This window comes from Myotis myotis, unplaced genomic scaffold, assembly GCF_014108235.1.
Source record: "Myotis myotis isolate mMyoMyo1 unplaced genomic scaffold, mMyoMyo1.p scaffold_m19_p_14, whole genome shotgun sequence".
Lineage (NCBI taxonomy): Eukaryota > Metazoa > Chordata > Mammalia > Chiroptera > Vespertilionidae > Myotis > Myotis myotis.
This window is the reverse complement of record NW_023416318.1, coordinates 13,748,280-13,769,813: the sequence shown is the minus strand read 5'-3', so window position 1 is coordinate 13,769,813 and position 21,534 is coordinate 13,748,280. Positions and strand designations below refer to the sequence as shown.

Here is a 21,534-nt window from a genome sequence, read left to right as displayed (position 1 = left end):
AGAATATAAGAAGGGTTGGAGAGAGGGAGACAGAGGCCAACTCATGAAAGCCCTCTATACCTTTTAAAAAGTTTAGGTTTTACATATAGTACATTTGGAAGATTTTAATCAGGGGAAAGACAAAGTTATGTTTTAGAAAAAAAGCTTCAGGAACAATGTGAAGGATGGATTGAAGAAAAGATGAGTATAAAAAACTATCGTAATCAAATGAGGGTCTAAATTAGGGTCTAAACATTAAGAATGGAGAGGAAAAACTGAAGTTTTCCACAGAGGTTAAACAGGGATAATCCACTGGATTTGGTGACAAAGATGTTAAGAGGAAAGGGGAGGAGTCTAGAATGACTTTCTCAGGTAAGTAAGTCAATGATTTATTTTGATCTTTAAAAAAGTTAAGTTTCTTTTTATGTGGCACAGGGGTCCTCAGACTTTTTAAACAGGGGGCCAGTTCACTGTCCTCGTTGGAGTGCCGGACTATAGTTTAAAAAAAAAAACTATGAACAAAATCCTATGCACACTGTGCATATCTTATTTTGCAGTAAAAAAACAAAACGGGAACAAATACAGTATTTGTATTTGCATGTGACCCGTGGGCCAGTTTGAGGACCCCTGGCCATTTGTATACCAATTTATTTGAAGTTTAGTTAATAGCTTGTTAAATATACTTGCTTGGGGTTATTTGATTTTTTTAAATGTTTTGATCCTTACAATTATTATTTCTGTGTCATATACTTTATTTTCTAACTTTAGTCCTGTGTGGTTTTGTCCTAAATGCACTTTCTGCATTATCTTTATGGCTTAACTGTTTAACCTAATAATATACTTGCATGCATATATTTTAGAAATTTGAGTAAACAGTGACAGTCTTCTTCACATATATTGAATAAAGTTTGTTTGAAATCTGTGTAAACATTTTAGATTAAAATTTCAATGTAACCTTAAAACAATAATATATTTGATTTAGGTACATCTCTTAGATATTGATAAGTGTTTTAAACTTTAATAAACACTTTCTGATGATTCATAGTTTACTTGCCTAGCCCATCACATGGTCTGTGTAAAGAGGTCTTAATTTAAAAAGAACTGATAAAACAGACAGAATATTGCTTAAATTTGCAAAGGTCCCCAAAAGGGAAGAATTGAAAGGGAATAATAATATTCATCTCTGCCTTACTTCTTTTACCCCCCGCTCTTCTACATTTAATTCCGAGTATTTAGTTGAATACTTGCTGGATTTTTTTTTCAATATTTTTACTGGACTTAACTGCTGCACTTAATGAGTTTCTTTCTTTCTTCCTTTTTTTAAAAAAACTTTTTAATATGTAAAAGCACATGTTCAGAGCTAATTTTTTCCCACATGAAATGGGCCTTTCCACTGCTTATTTATATTTACAGGATGGTTTAATACAGCAGTGTGGTGAGACAATGAAGGAAACAATTAATGTGAAAACTGTATGTGGCTATTACACATCAGCAGGGACCTATGGATTAGATTCTGTAAAGAAAAAGTGAGTTACCCTTTTTGTTTTTCCTTCCATCCCACTTTTGGGAATTTGGCTGCTTTGGTTTCCTAAGAGAATGTGTAGTGTGACAAAGAAAGAAAGAAAGGAAAAAAAAGATAAGAGAATAGAATTTTATTTAAAAAGTTCCTTTTTACATTTGGACAGATTAGTAAATTTCTCAAAAGTGTTGTCTTTGTAAGTGACCATGAGTGGGTTACTAGTATACCTGCTTATAAAAACTGTGGTCACTCTTTACAGTAGATCGTCTATAAAATCTTTCAAATAGTAGACATACTAGACATCATATCAGTGCAACTACTGACAATGTTTTTAACTCTTGAGAATTTCAGTACCCATTTTCAAATTATAAAGAAGGTAATGGAAGTATGTAAACCCTTTCATAAACCATTTAACACAAATTTGAAATGAGGTTTTTCTTAAATTGAAATGCTCTTATTAATATAAAGGGAATATTCCCGTAATAACTGCTGACAAAAATAATACTAGATTTTCAATTGTTAAATTAAAAATTTTGAGCTTGTCCTAGCAAGACTAATACTGTGTTTTCATATTAACTGTAAGTCATACTTAGTAAATAATCAATCCATGATATACAATGTAATAATTCCTTGTTTAATTTCAGGTGTCTCGAATGGCTTCTAAACAATTTGATGACTCATCAGAATGTTGAACTTTTTAAAGAACTGAGGTATTTGAATTTTAAATAACTTTGTAATCATTCTAAATATTGTTTTACATTTTCCAAAGTATGCAAAGATATTTTTGTATAAGACAAAAATATGTTACTTATGAAAAAATAAATAATTTTAAAAATATATATCTATTTTTTTATTTCAGAGAGGAAGGGAGGGAGAGAGAGAGAGAGAGAGAGAGAGAGATCAAAACATCAAAGATACGGGAGAATCATTGGGCTGCCTCCTGCATGACTGCTACCATGGGGTCAAGCCCACAACCAGGGCATGTGCCCTGACCGGGAATTGAACCATGATCTGATTAATAGGTCAATGCTTAATCACTGATCGATGCTATCTAGGTAAAAAAGTAAACAATTTAACTAAAAGTATTTTGACTGCATCCATGAACTTACGAAATGCGACACAAATTATAAATCATACTAGAGGTCCGGTACATAAAATTTGTGCACTGTTGAGGGGGGTCCCCTCAGCCCAGCCTGTACCCTCTCATAGTCCAGGACCCCGTAGGTGATGTCTGCCTGCCGGCTTAGGCCCGATTCCCTAAGCCAGCAGTCACAGTCAGACATTCCTCTCGGAGTCCAGGACCCCTTCCACCTTATCGCGTTCCTGCAGCAGAGGTGGGAGAGGCTCCTTCCACTGCGCTTGCCAGCCATGAGCCTGGCTTCTGGCTCAGTGGCGCTCCCCCTATGGAAGTGCACTGACCACCAGGGGGCTGAGGGGACTGGGCGCCGCCATCTTTGAGGGCGTGGCAGTCTATTAGCATATTCCCTCCTTATTGGCTGTGGGTGCCGCCATCTTGCAACAGCATGAGGGACAATTAGCATATTCCCTCTTTATTAGATAGGATAAAAGCATGTTTTATGACCAAGCAGTTCTCTTAAGCCTAGTTTAAAGGTTACTTTGAAGATCTAACTGTTTCATTATATTTTGACAAATGTTTTTGTTTGTTTTTAAACATTGAATGGGGAGGACAGGAAAAAGAGGAAGGCTGGCACTTTACCAGAGCATACTTATTGGGACCTTGCTTTAACTGGATTAATTAGCAGATCAGAACTCTTTTTGTTTTCCTATCAGTATCATCCCTGAGTTCAAATGGATTGTTTTCTGCCAAAGATTCTTTGTCTTGGGCTAGAAGACTGATTTAATTTTTAATTGCACATTTTCTTTTGCTAAAAAGACAAAGTTTTTAGTTCCACCAGCCTCTTTTAGCCTGTTCATGAAGATAACTCACTACCTCTATTTTATCTTTTCTAGTATAAATGTCATGAAACTGCTTATTGGTTCATCTAACTTATTTGTGATGCAAGTGGAGATGGATGTATACACAGCTCTTAAAAAGGTATTGATGTAATATAATGTGTGTAGGCTATCACCTCAGCATTGATTATAATAGTGAAAAATAAGTAACAGCTAGTGTCCAGTGATAGGGAATAAATAAAAGAAAATATGGGAAAATGTTAAGAAGTCTTTGTGTGTATTTGGTGCCATGATGAGTGATTTTAATTTGGTCTTCATACTTTCTATCCTAGAAATACATTTCTGTTTTTTCCCCCAACAACAAATAGGTTATTGTTATGCTATTTACATAATCAGAAATGTTAAATGTTTTACAGTTGACTCTTAAACATCTTAGGGGTTAGGGGAACTGAAATCAAACCTCCCTCCTTTAAGTTCTTGACTCCCCAAGAACTTAGCTACTCATAACTACTAATAACCTATTGTTGGTCTCACCAATTAGCACATATTTGGTATGTTATATGTATTGTGTATTCTTACAATAAAGTAAGCTAGAAAAAAAATGTTATGAAGAAAATCATAAGGAAAAGAAAATACATTTATAGTATTTATTGAAAAAACAAACACACACACACACAAGTGGACCTGAACAGTTCAAACCTGTGTTGTATATGGTTTTCAGAAATGTTTTCAAGTTGAGGTTTAAGTGAAGTAATAACTATAATGATATTTTCACACATGCTTTTCTAGAAAATGTTGAAATTATTCTCTTAAAGACCTTATTTGCATTCAGGCATATGTTTCATCCCATCTTTTTCAAAGATTTCAACATTTTAAATGTAATTTTATTTTCACCACTCTCTTAAGAGACAAATTGGCTATTCTTTTTTTGTAATTAAAAAAAAAAAATTATTATCGCCCTAACCCCGTGGTCGGCAAACCGTGGCTCACGAGCCACATGCGGCTCTTTGGCCCCTTGAGTGTGGCTCTTCCACAAAATACCACGTGCAGGCACACACATACAGTGCGATTGAAACTTCATGGCCCATGCGCAGAAGTCGGTTTTCGGAAAGGAGATGGAAGGGGTCGACCTCAGCGAACGTACCTCAATCAGATTGAGGACGTTTTTAGCAAAGGCCAGCTTAGGAGTACCCTAATTAAGTTAATAACAATGTACCTACCTATATAGTTTAAGTTTAAAAAATTTGGCTCTCAAAAGAAATTTCAATCGTTGCACTGTTGATATTTGGCTCTGTTGACTAATGAGTTTGCCGACCACTGCCCTAACCGGTTTGGCTCAGTGAACAGAGCGTCGACCTGCGGACTGAAGGGTCCCAGGTTCGATTCCAGTCAAGGGCATGTACCTCAGTTGCGGGCATATCCTTAGTAGGGGGTGTGTAGGAGGCAGCTGATCTATGTTTCTCTCTCATACATGTTTCTAACTCTATCCCTCACCCTTCCTCTCTGTAAAAATTCAATAAAATTACATATTTTTAAAAATCATTATCATTTCTATTATTCTTGTTCTATACATACTAAGACTTAGAATACTTACAATTACTAAGTGGCAGCCTTGAGGCAGAACCCAGGTATTATGAGTCCCAATCCATTGCTTTTCTCACTGCATAATTTTGCCATTAGGCTTTTGTCCCCAGCATGGCATCTACATTTAACACAGTTTTGGAATCTAGGAATGCAACACCTTCTAGTTATATCATTGTGGTTTGCTTTTATGGTAGGATGTGATTCCTATTTTTCTTCAAGAAAGTTTAGTAATGGGGTTATCTAATCATTAAAGGAGTGGTAGCTCATTTCTAAGGGTAGTAACTCATTTCTATCTCTGAGCCACTGGTAGCATTCATACTTTCCTGTTTTAACTGCTGTTATGCCAGTAATGATAAATGCTTACTGTGTGCCAAGTAGTATTCAAAGTGTGTTACACATACTAATTTTTTTAATGTTCTATGAGGTAGACATATTATACTCATTAAACAAATGAAGAAATTAAGGCCTGGAGAAATTAAGTAATTTGCCCAGCTATTAATTAGTAGGGTCAGGATTTAAAAGTCCATGCTCTTTACTATTCTGTGTACTGTCTCAACAGCAATAAGGTAATAAGAAACTCCTTTTTCCCTTGTTTAATTTCTCACATTTATAATTTCACATAGTATGTAGTAAAATTGAGTTAATAATTAGTATAAAATTGGTATCGAGTTAGTACTTAGGATAAATTAATATAAAATTTGTATAAATTTCCTAATGTAATATATATTAAGCCTTTACCTTTTTAGTAGTAAAACTACAATGTATTTGAGATCATAAATACTTTCAAGGATTAGTTTATTCTCTTTTTAAAAATATATTTTTATTGATTTCAGAGAGGGAGAGGGAGAGATAGAAACATCAATGGTGAGAGAGAATCATCGATTGGCTACCTCCTGCATGCCCCACACTGGGGTTCCAGCCCGCAACCCAGGCATATGCCCTGACCAGGAATCGAACCATGACCTGGTTCATAGTTGGATGGTTAACCACTGAGCCATGCTGACTGGGCAAGGATTAGTTTATTCTTTATTGCACACTCACCTAGTTTTTATTATTGGACAGTGATTAATGCCATGATTAATTTAAAGCTTGTAAGCATGTCATGTAATAGTTCTACTTCTTTCAATTGCTTGTAATGAAAATTAAAATTTTTAGATATTATGTTTTAAGGAGGAGGCAGTTTGAAAATTGTAAAATCATAATAGGCTGAAGTTTTGACATTTTTCTCTTATTTACTTTTTTAACCTAGTGGATGTTCCTTCAACTTGTGCCTTCTTGGAATGGATCTTTAAAACAGCTTTTGACTGAAACAGATGTCTGGTTTTCTAAGAGGAAAAAAGGTATACCTGAAATTTTTATTGAAAACTTGGTTTTTTTATTGAAATTTATTAAAATCATTATAGACCTAGAAAATTTTAGTGCTGGAGAGCACCTTAGCAATTGCCTAATTCAGCCCCTCATTTCCACTGAGAAAATTGAGGCTGGATAAGGAAAATGCCTTGGTTAGCAGTAACTGAATTATTACTCTTTAAACCATGTTTTGATCCCCAAAACTACTGTTTTTTAAATTTATCTTTTGTTTGACCATATTGAATTTTCCCTACAAATTAAATTAAACCTTGTATATTAGACAACAATTCTTAACATGGGGGCCCATGGACAGGCTTCTGTGTGTCACTAACCTCTGAAAGTGGATGCAAAATTGTGTGTGTATGTATGTGTGTGTGTGTGTTGTAATTTGGGGGGAAAGAGTTTCCATAACTTTCATCAGATTCCCAGGGAAAGTTGACCTAAAATTGGTTAAGATCAACTGCCATAAGGTCTTCCTTATATGGACAGAGGTAGAACGTGCAATATATTTATTTTATTCTACTAAAACAGATACAGGGAAAACATTTAATGGCCCTCAGGTAAGGAATTAGATAACTCATAATCCTTAACTTCATGATTTTTTTAGTTTACTGTCATTTTTGGTCTGTGCCTGGCCCCATTTTTGGTTTATTTTTAACTAAAGACCCGGTGCACGAATTCGTGCATGGGTGGGGTCCCTTGGGCCGGCCAGGGGGAGGGACCATGTGAGGTTGGCTGGCTGGGGGGAGGGACCGCGGGAGGTTGGCTGGCCGCAGGAACTGGCCGCAGGAGATTGACTGCGGTAGTGCACTGACCACCAGGGGGCATCTCCTGTGTTGAGCGTCTGCCCCCTGGTGATCAGTGCACATCATAGCAACCAGTCAACCAATTGTTCGGTTTCTTAGGTTTTTATATATATAGATAATATATCAAACCTCCAGAAATTAATCTTCCATTACTAGAACATTAATAACGGCAGTCTGTTCATGTGCTTCTTTCCTTTTGTGTCCCCTTGACTTTCCCCAACTACTGTCTTGAATTTTGGCTTGTTTATTCCCATGCTTTAAAAAAAAGTTATCACATATGTATGTATGTCTTAATGTACATAATACACTGGTGTGCTGGTAAACTGGCTCTTTGAAAAAATAATGCCCCATTTCTAGCACTTTTAAAATTTTCATTTTACAAATTCCCCAACATGGCTGATTTTAAGCTACCAACATGACATCATTGCATGTGGAGTTGGGAAGAAATGCATACCATCAGCACCTGTGAGCCAGTACGAGCCAGTCCCAGCACACCCCTGACAGTATGTCATTTTGTTTTAGTTGTTACTGAACTATTTCATATTGTGGATTTGATTTTCATTTCCTTAAAATAAAGAGATTGAACAGCTCCTTAAGTGTTTATTGGCCGCATGTTTTCTCTTCTCTGAAATACTTCTTCAAGATGTTTTCCTATCTTATTACTGTATGTTTTCTTAATGATTTGTAGACATTCTTTTTTTCTTTAATTTTTTACTAATTTTTAGAGAAGAAGGGAGAAGGATAGAGAGATAGAAACATCAGTTGGCTGCTTCCTGCACACCCTGTACTGGGGATCAGGTCTGCAACCCAGGCATGTGCCCTGATCTGGAATCGAACCTGTGACATTTTGGTTCCTAGGCCAAAGCTCTACCTCTGAGCACACCATCTCAGTTCTTTCTTACTTTCTTAGAGGTGTCTTTTACTGAACAGAAGTCTTTTAAAGTTTAGTGCTTTTTGTGTCTTGTTTAAATAAATGTTGTATAATTATTTTACATAGTGAGATTTCCTAGCTTAGAGCCAAATAAATTGTTTTTCTGTCAAGTTCATGAACATCTAAAGAACCATACCAGCCCTAACCGGTTTGGCTCAGTGGATAGAGCATCATCCTGTGGACTCAAGGGCCCCAGGTTCGATTCCGGCCAAGGGCATGTACCTTGGTTGCGGGCACATCCCCAGTAGGAGGTATGCAGGAGGCAGTTGATCAATGTTTCTCTCTCATTGATGTTTCTAACTCTCTATCCCCTCTCCCTTCCTCTCTATAAAAAATCAATAAAGTATATTTTTTAAAAAACAATAAAATATATTTTTTAAAAATAAAAATAAAAATCATCTTTCTCCCCTTTAAAAAAAAAAGAACCATACCAATAAAATCTAACTTGATTTACTTGAACAAAATACTAAACTTATACCTTAAATTATGCTTTAGTACTCCATTATGGTAATTAAAGAGGAATCAGACAAATTATAGATGAGAATATTTAAACAGGGAGAGATAGAAAACTGAAAGAGGTAAGTTGGGCAGAGAAACTAAAAAGACAAAGGGACTCAATAGAAACAGTAGATGTTGGGTAAATGTTGACATAACTTATACTCTTTTGAGCTCTGATGGATTAACCACAGTAGTTCATCAAGAGTGAAATTTACCTGTAGCTGTAGTAGCAGAAACCAGAAGAAACTGTGGTCCACTTCTGACTTTCGCACTCTAGGGTCTTCAACTTAGACTTCATAGTGTAAAAGTATACAGTTTAAGATAACGTTCAGCCCTAGCTGGTTTGGTTCAGTGGATAGAACATTGGCCTGCAGACTGAAGGGTCCCAGGTTTGATACCATCAAGGGCACATGCCTAGGTTTCGGCTCAATCCCCAATAGGGGGCATGCAGGAGGCAGCCAATCAAATGATTCTCATCATTGAAGTTTCTATCTCTGTCTCTCTCTCTCTCTCCATCTCTAAAATCAATAAAAATACATATTTTTTAAAAAGGTAACTTTCAGGGGGACATTTATTGCACAAAGCAAAATATATGTCTAATGCTCTTGCTTTTCAGAGAGGATGTTGAGATTATTTCTTACAGTTTTAAAATTATAAAAGATTAATAAAGAGAAGGTAAAACAGAAAAAACACCCATTATATTTTGGTATATTTTTCTTAGGTTTTCTTAATTATTTCACTTTTTAGATATATGTGGGTCAAGACTACAAGAAACAATAGAAATACAGAAAAAATTTTTACACAATTATATGTAGAGATTGATACTGAATTTGGCAGATGCAATTAATATAGCTACATGTTGTTTTTGTTTGTTTTGTATAGCTACATTTTCAAACGTTAGAATCTTTAAAACATTTTTTTAACTCCATGAATTTTTACAAAAGTAAATGAGGCAATCTCTTCTGTGCCCTTGAAGAAAAGTCTTCATGGCATAATTTCCAGATTTCTATGAGAATCTAGAATTAGATTTTTATAACTTGTTTATGCAATGGAGCATCCATAAAAACATAATGGCATTTTTAGTATACCCCATTAAATTGGCACATATAATTCATCACAAGAACTAGAGCCAATACTATTTTTTTTTAAAAAAAAGAGGCTGGCCTGTGTTGCCCTTTTAGTGTCAACCCTGAACCAGGAGGTCGCAGTTTGATTTCTAGTCAGGGCACATGCCTGGGTTTTCAGACTCTGTCCCCAGTAGGGGGCATGCAGGAGGCAGCTGATCGATGATTCTTTCTCATCATTGATGTTTCTATCTCTCCCTCTCCCTTCCTCTCTCTGAAATCGATAAACATATACTTTTAAAAGTAATAAAAAGTAAATTAAAAATATATATATACAACATGTAAATTCACAGTTACATTGCCTGTTGCATAAGTAAGCAAAGTTTATTAATTTTTTAAATGAGCTTACTGCTCTCTCTTGTTTGCTTTGTTTGACTCTAGACAGGAACCAAAGAAATACAGAAATGGGACAAAAATTTGAAAATTGTAGAAATTCTTTTCATTAACTTGACTGTTATTTTGCAATTTTCAGGGGGGAAAAATATATTAGTGGGCAACACCTCCTTCACCGCAAACCTGTGTTCCATGTGAAGCATATATAGTTTGAGTCATAATAATCTACAATAGCAACTCTTAACTTTTTCTCCCTATCCTTATTAGCAATAGGATTGAGTATACTCCCATGGGTAGGCCTTGTTTAATAGATAACAGACTAGGGCTTTTGCCATAGTTTGATAGTAGTAACTCTGTTTGATAGCAGTAACTCTAGACCTTTCCTTCCCACTATGAAAGTACATTGGAATGCAACTGAAAATAACTATTTTTAGAAATAACCTTAAATTCTCCCCAAAAGAAAAAAATTAAAATACTTTTTTTACTTTAAATAATTTTTGTACTTTTCAATTACAGTTGACATACTATATTATATTAGTTTCATGTGCACAACACAATGATTAGACATTATATAACTTAACTAAGTGATCACCCTAATAAATCTTATACCATCTAAAACCATACATAGTTACTATAATATTATTAACTATATTCCCTATGCTGTACTTTATATCCCTGTGACTATTCTGTAACTACCAATTTGTGCTTCTTAATCCTGTCACATTTTTCACCTATCCCCCAACCTTCCTCCCATCTGGCAACTGTCAGAATGTTCTCTGTATCTATGAGTCTGTTTCTGTTTTGCTTGTTCATTTATTTTGTTTTTTAGGTGTATTTGTGTGGTGTAAGTATTGCTACCCTGGCTTTTTTTGGTTTCCATTTTCATGAAATATCTTTTTCCATCCCTTTACCTTCAGTCTGAGTGTATCTTTCAATCTGAAGTGAGTCTCTTGTAGATAGCATATATAAGGGTCTTGTTTTGTTATTCATTCAGCCTCTATCTCTTCGGATTGGAGCATTTGATCCGTTTGCATTTAAAGTAATTAATGATAGATATATATTTATTGCTATTACTCATATTTTTTATCTTTTTTCTTCTTCTTAAAGAAGGCCCTTTAACATTTTTTGTAATACTGGTTTGGTGGTGGTGAACTCCTCTAGCTTGTTCTTGTCTGGGAAGCTCTTTACCTGTACTATAATTCTAAATGATAGCTTTGCTGGGTAGAATGATCTTTGTTGTAGGTCCTTGCTTTTTATCACTTTGAATATTTCTTGCCAATACCTTCTGGCCTGCAAAGTTTCTGTTGAGAAATCAGCTGATAATCTTATGGGAGCTCCCTTGTAGATAACCGCTTTTCTCTTTTTGTCTTTTTTTCCTCTCTAATATGTTTTTATTGATTTTAGAGAAAGAGGAATGGATAGAGAGAGAAATATCAATTGACTGCCTTCTACATGCCCCTACTGGGGATCGAGCCCACAACCTGGGCATGTGCCCTGACTGAGAATCAAACTGGCAACATCTTGGTGCATGGGACAACGCTCAACCAACTAAGCCACATTGGCCAGGGCTAATATTCTCTTTGCCTTTAACCTTTTTCATTTTATTATGCTGTATCTTGGTGTGGGCCTCTTTGGGTGCATCCCTTGTTTGGGACTCTGCGCTTCCTAGACTTGTATGTCTATTTCCTTCACCAAGTTAGGGAAGTTTTCCGTCATTATTTTTTTACACAGGTTTTCAATTGTTTGCTCTCTCTCTCCTTTTTCTGGCACCCCCATGTTACAAATGTTGATATACTTGAAGTTGTCTTAGAGACTGCTTATACTATTTTTATTTTTCTGGATTCTGTTTGGCTGTTTTCTGCTTCCTATCTTACAAAATCTCTGATTTGATCCACTGCCTCATCTACTCCAGTGTTGATTCCCTGTAATGTATTCTTCGTTTTAGTTAGCATATTCTTCATTTCTGACTGGTTCTTTTTTATGTTTTCTGTCTTTGTTTTTATGTTTCCTATCTCTCTGTTGAAGCTCTCACTAAGTTCATCTACTCTTCCCCTAAGTTCATTGAGCATTTTTATAACCAGTGTTTTGAGCTCTGTATCTAGGAGATTGCTATTCTCCATTTTGTTTAGTTCTTTTTCTGGAGTTTTCTTCTGCTCTTTCATTTGGGACATGTTTCTTTGTCTCCTCATTTTGGCTGCCTCCCTGTATTAGGTAGAGCTGTTACATCTTCTGGACTTGGTAGAATGGCCTTATGCAGTATCCTGTAGGGTCCAGTGGCACAGCTTCCCTGATCACCCAAATTTGGTACTCCAGGTGCACACTCGCCTTGATTGCTGTTGGCCCCTCAATGGAGGGATTTATCCCCAGGCCAATTGGCTGTGAGGACTGACTGTGACCACCTGGGAATCAGCTGTGCAGGGGCTAACCCCGTAGCGCAGGACTTATTTCAGTGGGGTTCTGGAGCCCACTGAGTCTGTACCTTGAGTGTGTTGCTTGTGGAGGTGGTTGGGTGGTGCTTTGACATGGTCTGAAGCTGTTCACCAGGTATGCTGGCTCTGGGCCCTCATGGGAGATTCAGGCCAAGGTCAGCCACCACCTGTGTCCTGCTCGGGGCCACCCAGCATAAGCTACAAAGCAGTCTGCAGATGGCTGCTATTTGTGCTGGGCTTGGAAGTGCCCAGGAGAGGCCAAGCTGTGAACCAAGGCTGGCTGCCACTAGTGCCAGGCCTGAGGCCACTTAGCAAGAGCTACGTGGCACACTAAGGCCAGATGCTGCTTGTTTTAGAGATTTTTAGGAAGTTCAAAGCATGAGTCAAGACAGGCCTTTTGTATGGAAAAGCCACTGAAACAACTTAGTTGGGCCTGCAAGTTAGATGCAGTGGGGTCTCAGGGAATCAGCAGGGTGAGGCTAACAGAATTAGCCAGGTTGATGGAGACTCAGTTATGACATCTGCCTACTGGCTCTGTGGAGGGGAGAGGGCCCGAAAAAGGAACAATGGCCTGTGCTAGTACTTCTGTCTGGGAGAAAGCCACTCCCCAGCTCTCACCCTGATGCCAGACAATTTGATTTCTCCCTGTATGTCCCTGGTTTCCCAGTGCTGGAACTCAGAGCAAGTGAGACCAATTAAGTCCTCACTCGGGCCTTTTAAGAGAAACACCTGAGACTCCAGCAGCCCTCTGTCTCACTAAACCACAACCCAAGCTGGTTTTCACAACCAGAAATTACAGGGACTTCTCTTGCTGGCATTGGAACCCTGGCCAGGGGGTCTGGTATAGGGCTGGGACTCCTCACTCTTCAGGGAGCACCTCTGCATCCAAGATATCTCTCCTGATTTTTATTCGCCACTCATGGGTGTGGGACCAGCCCATTCCACATCTCCGACCCTCCTACCAGTCTCGATGTGGTTTCTTCTTTATATCCTTAGTTATAGGACTTCATTTCAGCTGGATTTCAGGTGATTCTGAATGATGGTTGTTCTGGACTTTAGTCGTAAATTTAATGTGGTTGTGGGAGGATTTGAGTACAGCATTTACCTACTCCACCATCTTGACCAGTTGAGCCATATACTTCTTAAACTTGAATTATTTTAACATAAATACTATCCATGTGTACAGTGGCTATAGTGTTTTTGTATCTTATTTTATATTTGAATAAAAAATTAATAAATTGATTAGTGTTTATCGCATGTAGCTAAAGCATAAGTTAGAAGAATCCTAATAGACATTCCATGACCTGTGTATCTTTTGAAGACCCTAAGTGAGGCATCTGGGCTCTAGAGTTCCACTGAAGTTGTCAGTGCCTTGGAGAGGGTATCCTGGAGAGATACCATTATCCCAACTATCATTCTTAAGCATTCCTTTCCCACCTTGCTGCACTGTAAGCTCCAGACCCCAGAATGGTGTACAACTGAATTGTAGCAAGGTTCCATGTAGGACCAAAGTTAATTTCCTGTGGCTTTTTTCTAAATCTCCCCAAGTTTTTATCCACACATCTGCAATTTATAAAATCCTTTTATAAAAGGATTGCAACTAGCTTATTTGTAAATTTGAAAATTTTGCAACTAGCTTATTTGTATTCTAATAGATGTACATGTGTGTGTGTCCCCAGACCCATGACAACATTTAATAAAAAAGTAAATTAATAGATTTGAAAAGAATGGCTATTTAATTTGAACTATTTTTTTTTTTTATAGATTTTGAAGGTATGACTTTCCTTGAAACTGAGCAAGGAAAACCATTTGTGTCAGTATTCAGACATTTAAGGTTACAGTATATTATCAGTGATTTGGCCTCTGCACGAATTATTGAACAAGATTCTCTAATACCATCAGGTAAGAGAATACAATGAAATTATGATTTTAAGTAATATCTTTCTGATTATAATAGTAATATATATCATAGAAAAGCATACTTAAGAGATATTATCCTTAATCCCAAGAAGGTACACAGTTTTATACCAAAGCTGAATCATACCATGCAGGTAATTTTCTGTGTTCACATCATATATTTTGAGTATTTTTCCATATCATTAAATACTCTCCAGAATATTTAAGTGGCTGTATAGTTTTCTGTAATATGGGTGTTCTTTCATTTTATTAACTAGTACGCTACTTTGCACCAGACTTTTAAAAATGGTTTTTGTAGTATTCCTTAAAGTTTACAACTGCTTTCTTCTATTAATACTCCATAAATTTGCTTATTTTCTTTTTTCCTTATTCTAGTCTTAAAGCTCATATCAAAGCAAATGTAAAGCTCATATCTTTGCTAATTATTTAAATTTAAGACAATTACTAATTTAATATTCTCAGTTAAATCTCTAGTGCTTGTATAAGATTCAGTTTAGTACTATATATGCATATAAGTTAGAACAAAATTTACAAATCTGAATGCATTGCAAATAAGATACAGTCTGTGTGTATGTATACTGGGTCACATAAACTTTGCTTTTCAGTAATATTTACCTACTGGAGACAAATTGTGGCCTGAATATTTAGCAGATATTCTTTAAATAGCAAGAATAGTATTTTGGCGATGGAAGAATTCAAGACTTTTGAGGAACGATACCAATAAATCAGTACAAGTCATCTGGATACCTTTATTAGAGACTTATGAAGTGAAAATCCAGATTTTAATCACTCTAGGGTTTCCCCCTTCCTTTATTTTAGGTAGAGATTGAGAACGTAAAATATAGAAAAGCTGCCCTGGCCAGGTAGCTCAGTTGGTTAGAGAGTCACCCTGATTAGCCAAGGTTGTGGGTTTGATCCCCCAGTCAGGGTGCATACAAGAAACAATGCATAAATAAGTGGGACAACAAAGCAATGTTTATGTGTTTTCTCTCTCTCTCAAATCAATAGAAAAATTTTTAAGAAAAAGTAAAAAAATTTACATCATAAAAAAAAGAAAATCCTTTTCTTTGGGAATAAATAAAAGCAGAAAAATATGGTGCTAAGCTAATTCTACTTATATTTTTAATATAGCTATTTTTTCTTTTTTCTTTCTTTTTTAAAATATATTTTATTGATTTTTTATAGAGAGGAAGGGAGAGAGATAGAGAGTTAGAAACATCGATGAGAGAGAAACATCCATCAGCCGCCTCCTGCACATCTCCCACCGGGGATATGCCCGCAACCCAGGCACATGCCCTTGACCGGAATCGAACCTGGGACCTTTCAGTCTGCAGGCCGACGCTCCATCCACTGCACTGAGCCAAACCGGTTTCGGCTAATATAGCTATTTTTTATCTAAAATGATTTCAGCTTACACATACTGATTTGGTGGGGGAAATTATGTTTATTAAAGGAAAATATCTGCAATTTTTATTCCACTTATAATAATATAAATTAGAATTTTTATTTTTAAGAATAGTTATCTAAGTTTAATATGCTAGAATTATTTCTCCAGTGTGCATACTTCATCTGGTAATTTAAAGATGGTTTATTTTCTATTAATTAGTTATTTTTAGATAATAAAGGAACAATCCATTAGTTTCCTGTTAAAACTTTTGTAAAAACTGAAAATATTGCTTTAGGGTATGTTTCTCACAAATGAAAGTTATTATGAGTTATGAAAAGGAAACTATTAAATACAAGAATATACTTTTAGCTAACTATTTAAATTCTAATTTAAATGTATATAATGTAAGTAGACTCTAATCTAAGGCAAAGCAAAATAGCACTTACCACTTTAAAAATCATTAAGCCATATTGTTATAGCATATTTATAAAATATAAGTTACCAGCTTTATTTATTGCTATTCTAAACTTGAATTTAGAAAAAGTAACAATTTTATCAAATTCTTAAAAATTGTAAATCCTTTATATTCTTCCATGTTTCTAATATATTCATTTTTACATTTTAGGATGGCTGTCTTCTGTGTATAAACAGCAGTGGCTTGCTATGCTCCGGGCAGAACAAGACAGTGAGGTGGGGTAAGTATGTTACATTATATCATTTCTCATTAGAAAAAAAACTTTGGCTATATAAATTTAAGGGCATTCATTATATTGAAAAATCAAGCGCTGTTAAAGTAGAGCAAAGATCATGTAATCAGCTTTATTTTTTTTTTTTAATATATTTTATTGATTTTCACAGAGAGGAAGGGAGAGAGATAGAAAGTTAGAAACATCGATGAGAGAGAAACATCGATCAGCTGCCTCCTGCACATCTCCCACTGGGGATGTGCCCGCAACCCAGGTATATGCCCTTGACCGGAATCGAACCTGGGACCTTTCAGTCCGCAGGCCGACGCTCTATCCACTGAGCCAAACCGGTTTCAGCCAGTTTTATTTCTTAAATAAATTCATGCACTTGGGGTGGTGGGGGTCCCCTCAGCCCAGCCTGCGCCCTCTTGCAGTTCAGGAGCCCTCAGGGGATGTCTGACTGACAGCTTAGGCCCGCTCCCCACAGAGGCTTCCGCCACTGTCACTGTGCTTGCCAGCCGCAAACCCGGCTTCCAGCTGAGCGGCACTCCCGCCATGGGAGCTCACTGACCACCAGGGGGCAACTCCTGCGTTGAGTGTCTGTCCCCTGGTGGTCAGTGAGCATCATAGTGACCGGTTGTTCTGCCATCAGGCTGAAACTGGCTCTCCGACATCCCCTGAGGGGTCCCAGATTGCAAAAGGGCGCAGGCCATGCCAATGGACTCCACCAGTGCACAATCAGGGCCAGGGAGGGACTGTAGGAGGGCTCCAGGGCATGTCCAGCCTGTCTGGCTCAGTCCCAATCAGCCAGACCCCAGCAGCAAGCTAATCTACTGGTTGGAGCGTCTGACCCCTGGTGGTCAGTGCACATCATAGCGACTGGTCGACCAGTCGACTGTCAGTCCCCTGGGTGGTTGAGCGGCCTTAGCATATCATTAGCCTATTACACTTTGATTGGTTGAATGACCAACTGGACAACTGGACACTTAGCATGTTAGGCTTTTATTACATAGGCTAACATTATCAATCTTGTAAATATTTATTTTTCTGGTCAATTATAATAATGGAATGTTTGAATTGTCATTTGCTATATTAGTGAAATTGAGTAATTCATATACTTTGTTTTACCTAGTGTTATATTACAATTTTCTTTCAACATGTTGAAATATTACTTGGAATAATCCTATATAATAAAAGCCTCATATGCTAAGTATCCAGTCAGCTGTTCAACCAATCAAAGCGTAATATGCTAATGATATGCAAAGGCCGCTCAACTGCTTGCTATGACATGCACTGATACCAGGGGGCAGACAGTCGACCAATCGCTATGATGTGCACTGACCACCAGGGGAAAGATGCTTCGACTGGTAGGTGAGCTTCCTGCTGGGGTCTGGCTGATTGGGATTGAGTGAGACGGGCCAAACATGCCCTGGAGCCCTCCTGTGGTCCCTCCCCAGCTGGCCAACCTCCCACATCCCTCCCTGGCCCTGATCATGCACTGGTGGGGTCTTTTGGCCTGGTCTTCACCCTCTTGCAATCTGGGACTCCTTGGGATGTCGGAGAGCTGGTTTTGGCCTGACCCCACAGGCCAGGCTGAGGGGCCCCACTGGTGCACAGATTCGTGCACCGAGCCTCTAGTGCTTTCATAAAGCATGATTTTTATGAAGAATTTTGAGTCTAAAATTAATTAACATCCTCTGGTTACTTATTGCCTTACCCAAAAACATATGACCTTCTACATAAATATTTATGGGGAAGAAAATTATCTCTTCTTTCAACTCATAGTCTTTTGTGGTTTACAAAAGTATTTCCACATTTATTATTTGATCTTTATACTAGTTCCTTGGTATGAGCAGAGTGATGAGACAATCCATGTGTGAGTATATAAAAGAGGTCTTAAGAACTTTAATATTTTTGCCCCTGATCTCTTTTAACTATTTTTTTAAATATTTTTTTAATTGATTTTTAAAGAGAGGAAGGGAAAGGGAGAGAAACATCAATATGAGAGTGAGACATCAATGGGCTGCCTCCTGCATGCCCCCTACCAAGGATCGAGCCCAAAACCCAAGCCTGTGCCCTGATCGGGAATCAAACTAGCAACCTTTCAGTGCACAGGTTTCTGCCTTACCAACTGAGCCACACCTGCCGGGGCTAACCCATTTTTATATACCAAAGAACTTTCTAAAATAATGGCCTAGTTATGTTTATATCCAAACAATGAGTGTATGAAAGTTTTATACGAATTTATTATAATGATTGTGAGATTACCCAGAGTTCTTATTTCTACTTTATATCCCATCTTTTTCCAAATATATTCACATAATATTTATCTTATACAAACATAAGGTTGTTGAAACAGAAATAATAAATCAAAAACTAAAAAACAAAAGTTAATTCTCTAGAGGAATTCAGATTTTAAGCATTTTGGTAATGGAGGAAATACTTTATAAATCATTCTACTTCTTTTGTATATTCAGTTTTTAACTGTTGGATGTTCTTCATTTTTTAAAGATTTTTCTCATCTATATACTTATTGAATTTAAAATAGAGTCTCACCGAAGGGATTGAGCTAGAATAGTGGTTTTCTTGCTCTCAGAAGTATATAATTAATTATATTGGCCCTAATGAAGCACTCTATCCACAGATACTGAACATCTGCTCATTCTACAGAGCTATTAAAATGAGGACTAGATTTAATCAATGAATTCCTATTTTTATCTGCGCCAAAAAACATTTTTAACAAGTTTTAAAACATTTATTTTTTTAACTAGTAACAAGTTTTTCTGTTCTTTTAAACACACAATTCTTTTTCAATTTTTAGTTGCCTATTTCCTATGAGATTTCATGATTTATGTATATTTCTAGGCCTCAAGAAATCAATAAAGAAGAACTAGAGGGAAACAGCATGAGGTGTGGTAGAAAGCTTGCCAAAGATGGTGAAGTAAGTGTCGGTTGTGACTCTTAATAATTCTCAAATTGCTCTACTTTCAGTGCAAAATTCATTTTTTAGTTACAGTCATACACCAGAAGAGCTTTTTTGATACAGTCTCTATAGCACAATCTCCTGGACAAGAAGTTACATGCTCAGTGGTGATTGATTATTTGGCCTTGTATCAGTGTTGAAATTTTTGGGTCCAGAAAATAGATATGAGAAGAGGATCCCTGAGCAATAACAGAAATTAAGATAAATAAGCAAATATATGGGAGCTGTTACATAGTCGAAAAAGTAATTCTATTTTATAATTACCATCAAAGACATTCAAACCATTTAATTGCTAGAATGAAGAATTACATTTTTCATTACCACCCAAAATAAATGTATAAAAGTGAAACAAAAGAGTTATGAATCAATACTACTGCTGTGTCCAAAGATCCTATTTGCTATTTTATTTTTTTGTTTTGTTAATCCTTACCTGAGGATATTTTCCCCATTGATTTTTAGAGAGAGAAGAAGGGAAAGGGGAAAGAAAGAGATGTCAATGTGAGAGAGACACATCTATTGGTTGCCTTTCTCACACATCCTGACCCAGGGCCAGGGATGGAGCCTACAACTGATGTACATACCCTTGACCAGAATCGAATCCTCAACCCTTCAGTCAGCTAGGGCTCTATTTAATTTTTTTAAAAAGTGGATTGTCATTCATTAAATTTATTTTATAATGCACTAAAGGGAGATGAACTACATTTTTAAAAACTCCACCCCCTTCAAAATCTCCATTTCAAGCATATCATTTTTAGACTTTATCTCCTATTATCTTTCTAGCACTCTCCCCTCTAGCACCTGACTCCAACAGCTTTTTTTTTTTTTTTTAACTCCATCGATTTTTAGAGAGATTGGAAGGGAGGGAGTGGTGGGGGGAGAGAGTGAAACATACATCTATGTGAGAGAGGCACATTTATTGGTTGCCGCCCGCATGCACCCCGACAGGGGCTGGAAATTGAACCTGCAACCCAGGTACATGCCCTTGACCGGGAATCAAACCCAGGACCCTTGAGTGTGCAGGCCAGTGCTCTACCACTGAGCACACAGGCCAGGGCCCTTGGCTTGTATGCATATATCCCTCTGTCAAACTCACCTGGCAAAACCCAATTCTTATTAAATACCAACTTTCCATAAACTCCATGCCTGCTCCCAAACAGATGAATGTGACTAAAGAAAAACACCATACCCCACCCAGCAGGGGTTTGTAACTACATTTCAAGCAGGTCTTAAGTGTTGCATGGTGATCCTTCTAAAGTTCCCTGAGTGAATGTATCCTCCCACTCTGATAACTCTACCTTCTCAAAGGGGCAGTGCTGCTACCCTCATTCTTATTGATGGCCTTGCTTCTTTCTTCATTTGGAAAATAAGAGTAAGAGAATTTGTACATCCTCCTACCAATAATCCTACCACACTAGCTGCATCTGTAGCTATGTGCTGCACTTTTTCTCTTATTAGAATAGATGAACCATTTGCTTCTATCCTAGTCCATCCCCTTCTGGACTCCGTCTCTTCTCACCTGTTCAGAAGTTTTGTTCCTGCAGTTATCACCTCCCTCTCCTGCATCATCAGTTTTTCTCTTCTACTAGATCGGTCTCATTTAGCATATAACATGCTGCAGCATTACCCAGCTTAAACCATATCCTGACCCTACATTCCCCTCTAACTACCACTTTGTTTCTCTGCAGCCCTTGGAAGCAAAACTCTTTGAAAAAAGTTGATTGTGTTTGTTGTCTATAATTCCTGTTTTCTAATGTTCTTTTGAATCCACTCCAATTCATTTACTTCCGTAAACTCCAGTGAAGAGCTATTGTGACATTGCTACCAGTGATTTCCACATTGCTAAGTCAAGTAGTTTAGTTTTTAGTTTCAGAAAGCTCTTGGCAATGTGACACATCTGTTTACTTCTTCTTGGGGATATTCTTCATTTGACTTCCAGGACTGCATACTTTGCTGGTTTTCTTCCTACTTCATTGGCTGCTCGTTTCGCGTCTTTGCTAGATTCTTTTCCTCAACAAGTGTTGGTGTGACTAACAACTCAGTACTTGGACTTCTTCCCTTTCTTTGCTCACCCCTAAGTGATCTCACCTTGTCCCA

At 37.1% G+C, this 21,534-nt stretch overlaps 1 protein-coding gene across 1 annotated transcript in view; it reads left to right on the top strand.

Moving 5' to 3' along the window:
- Positions 1 to 21,534, top strand: part of GMCL1 (germ cell-less 1, spermatogenesis associated) — a 44,000-nt gene that overhangs the window by 11,182 nt on the left and 11,284 nt on the right. The window contains exons 5-11 of the mRNA XM_036334251.1: positions 1,393 to 1,505; positions 2,143 to 2,208; positions 3,470 to 3,554; positions 6,246 to 6,336; positions 14,232 to 14,369; positions 16,397 to 16,466; positions 19,323 to 19,398. Coding sequence (XP_036190144.1) covers positions 1,393 to 1,505; positions 2,143 to 2,208; positions 3,470 to 3,554; positions 6,246 to 6,336; positions 14,232 to 14,369; positions 16,397 to 16,466; positions 19,323 to 19,398 — 639 coding nt within the window. The remainder of the gene's footprint in view (positions 1 to 1,392; positions 1,506 to 2,142; positions 2,209 to 3,469; positions 3,555 to 6,245; positions 6,337 to 14,231; positions 14,370 to 16,396; positions 16,467 to 19,322; positions 19,399 to 21,534) is intronic.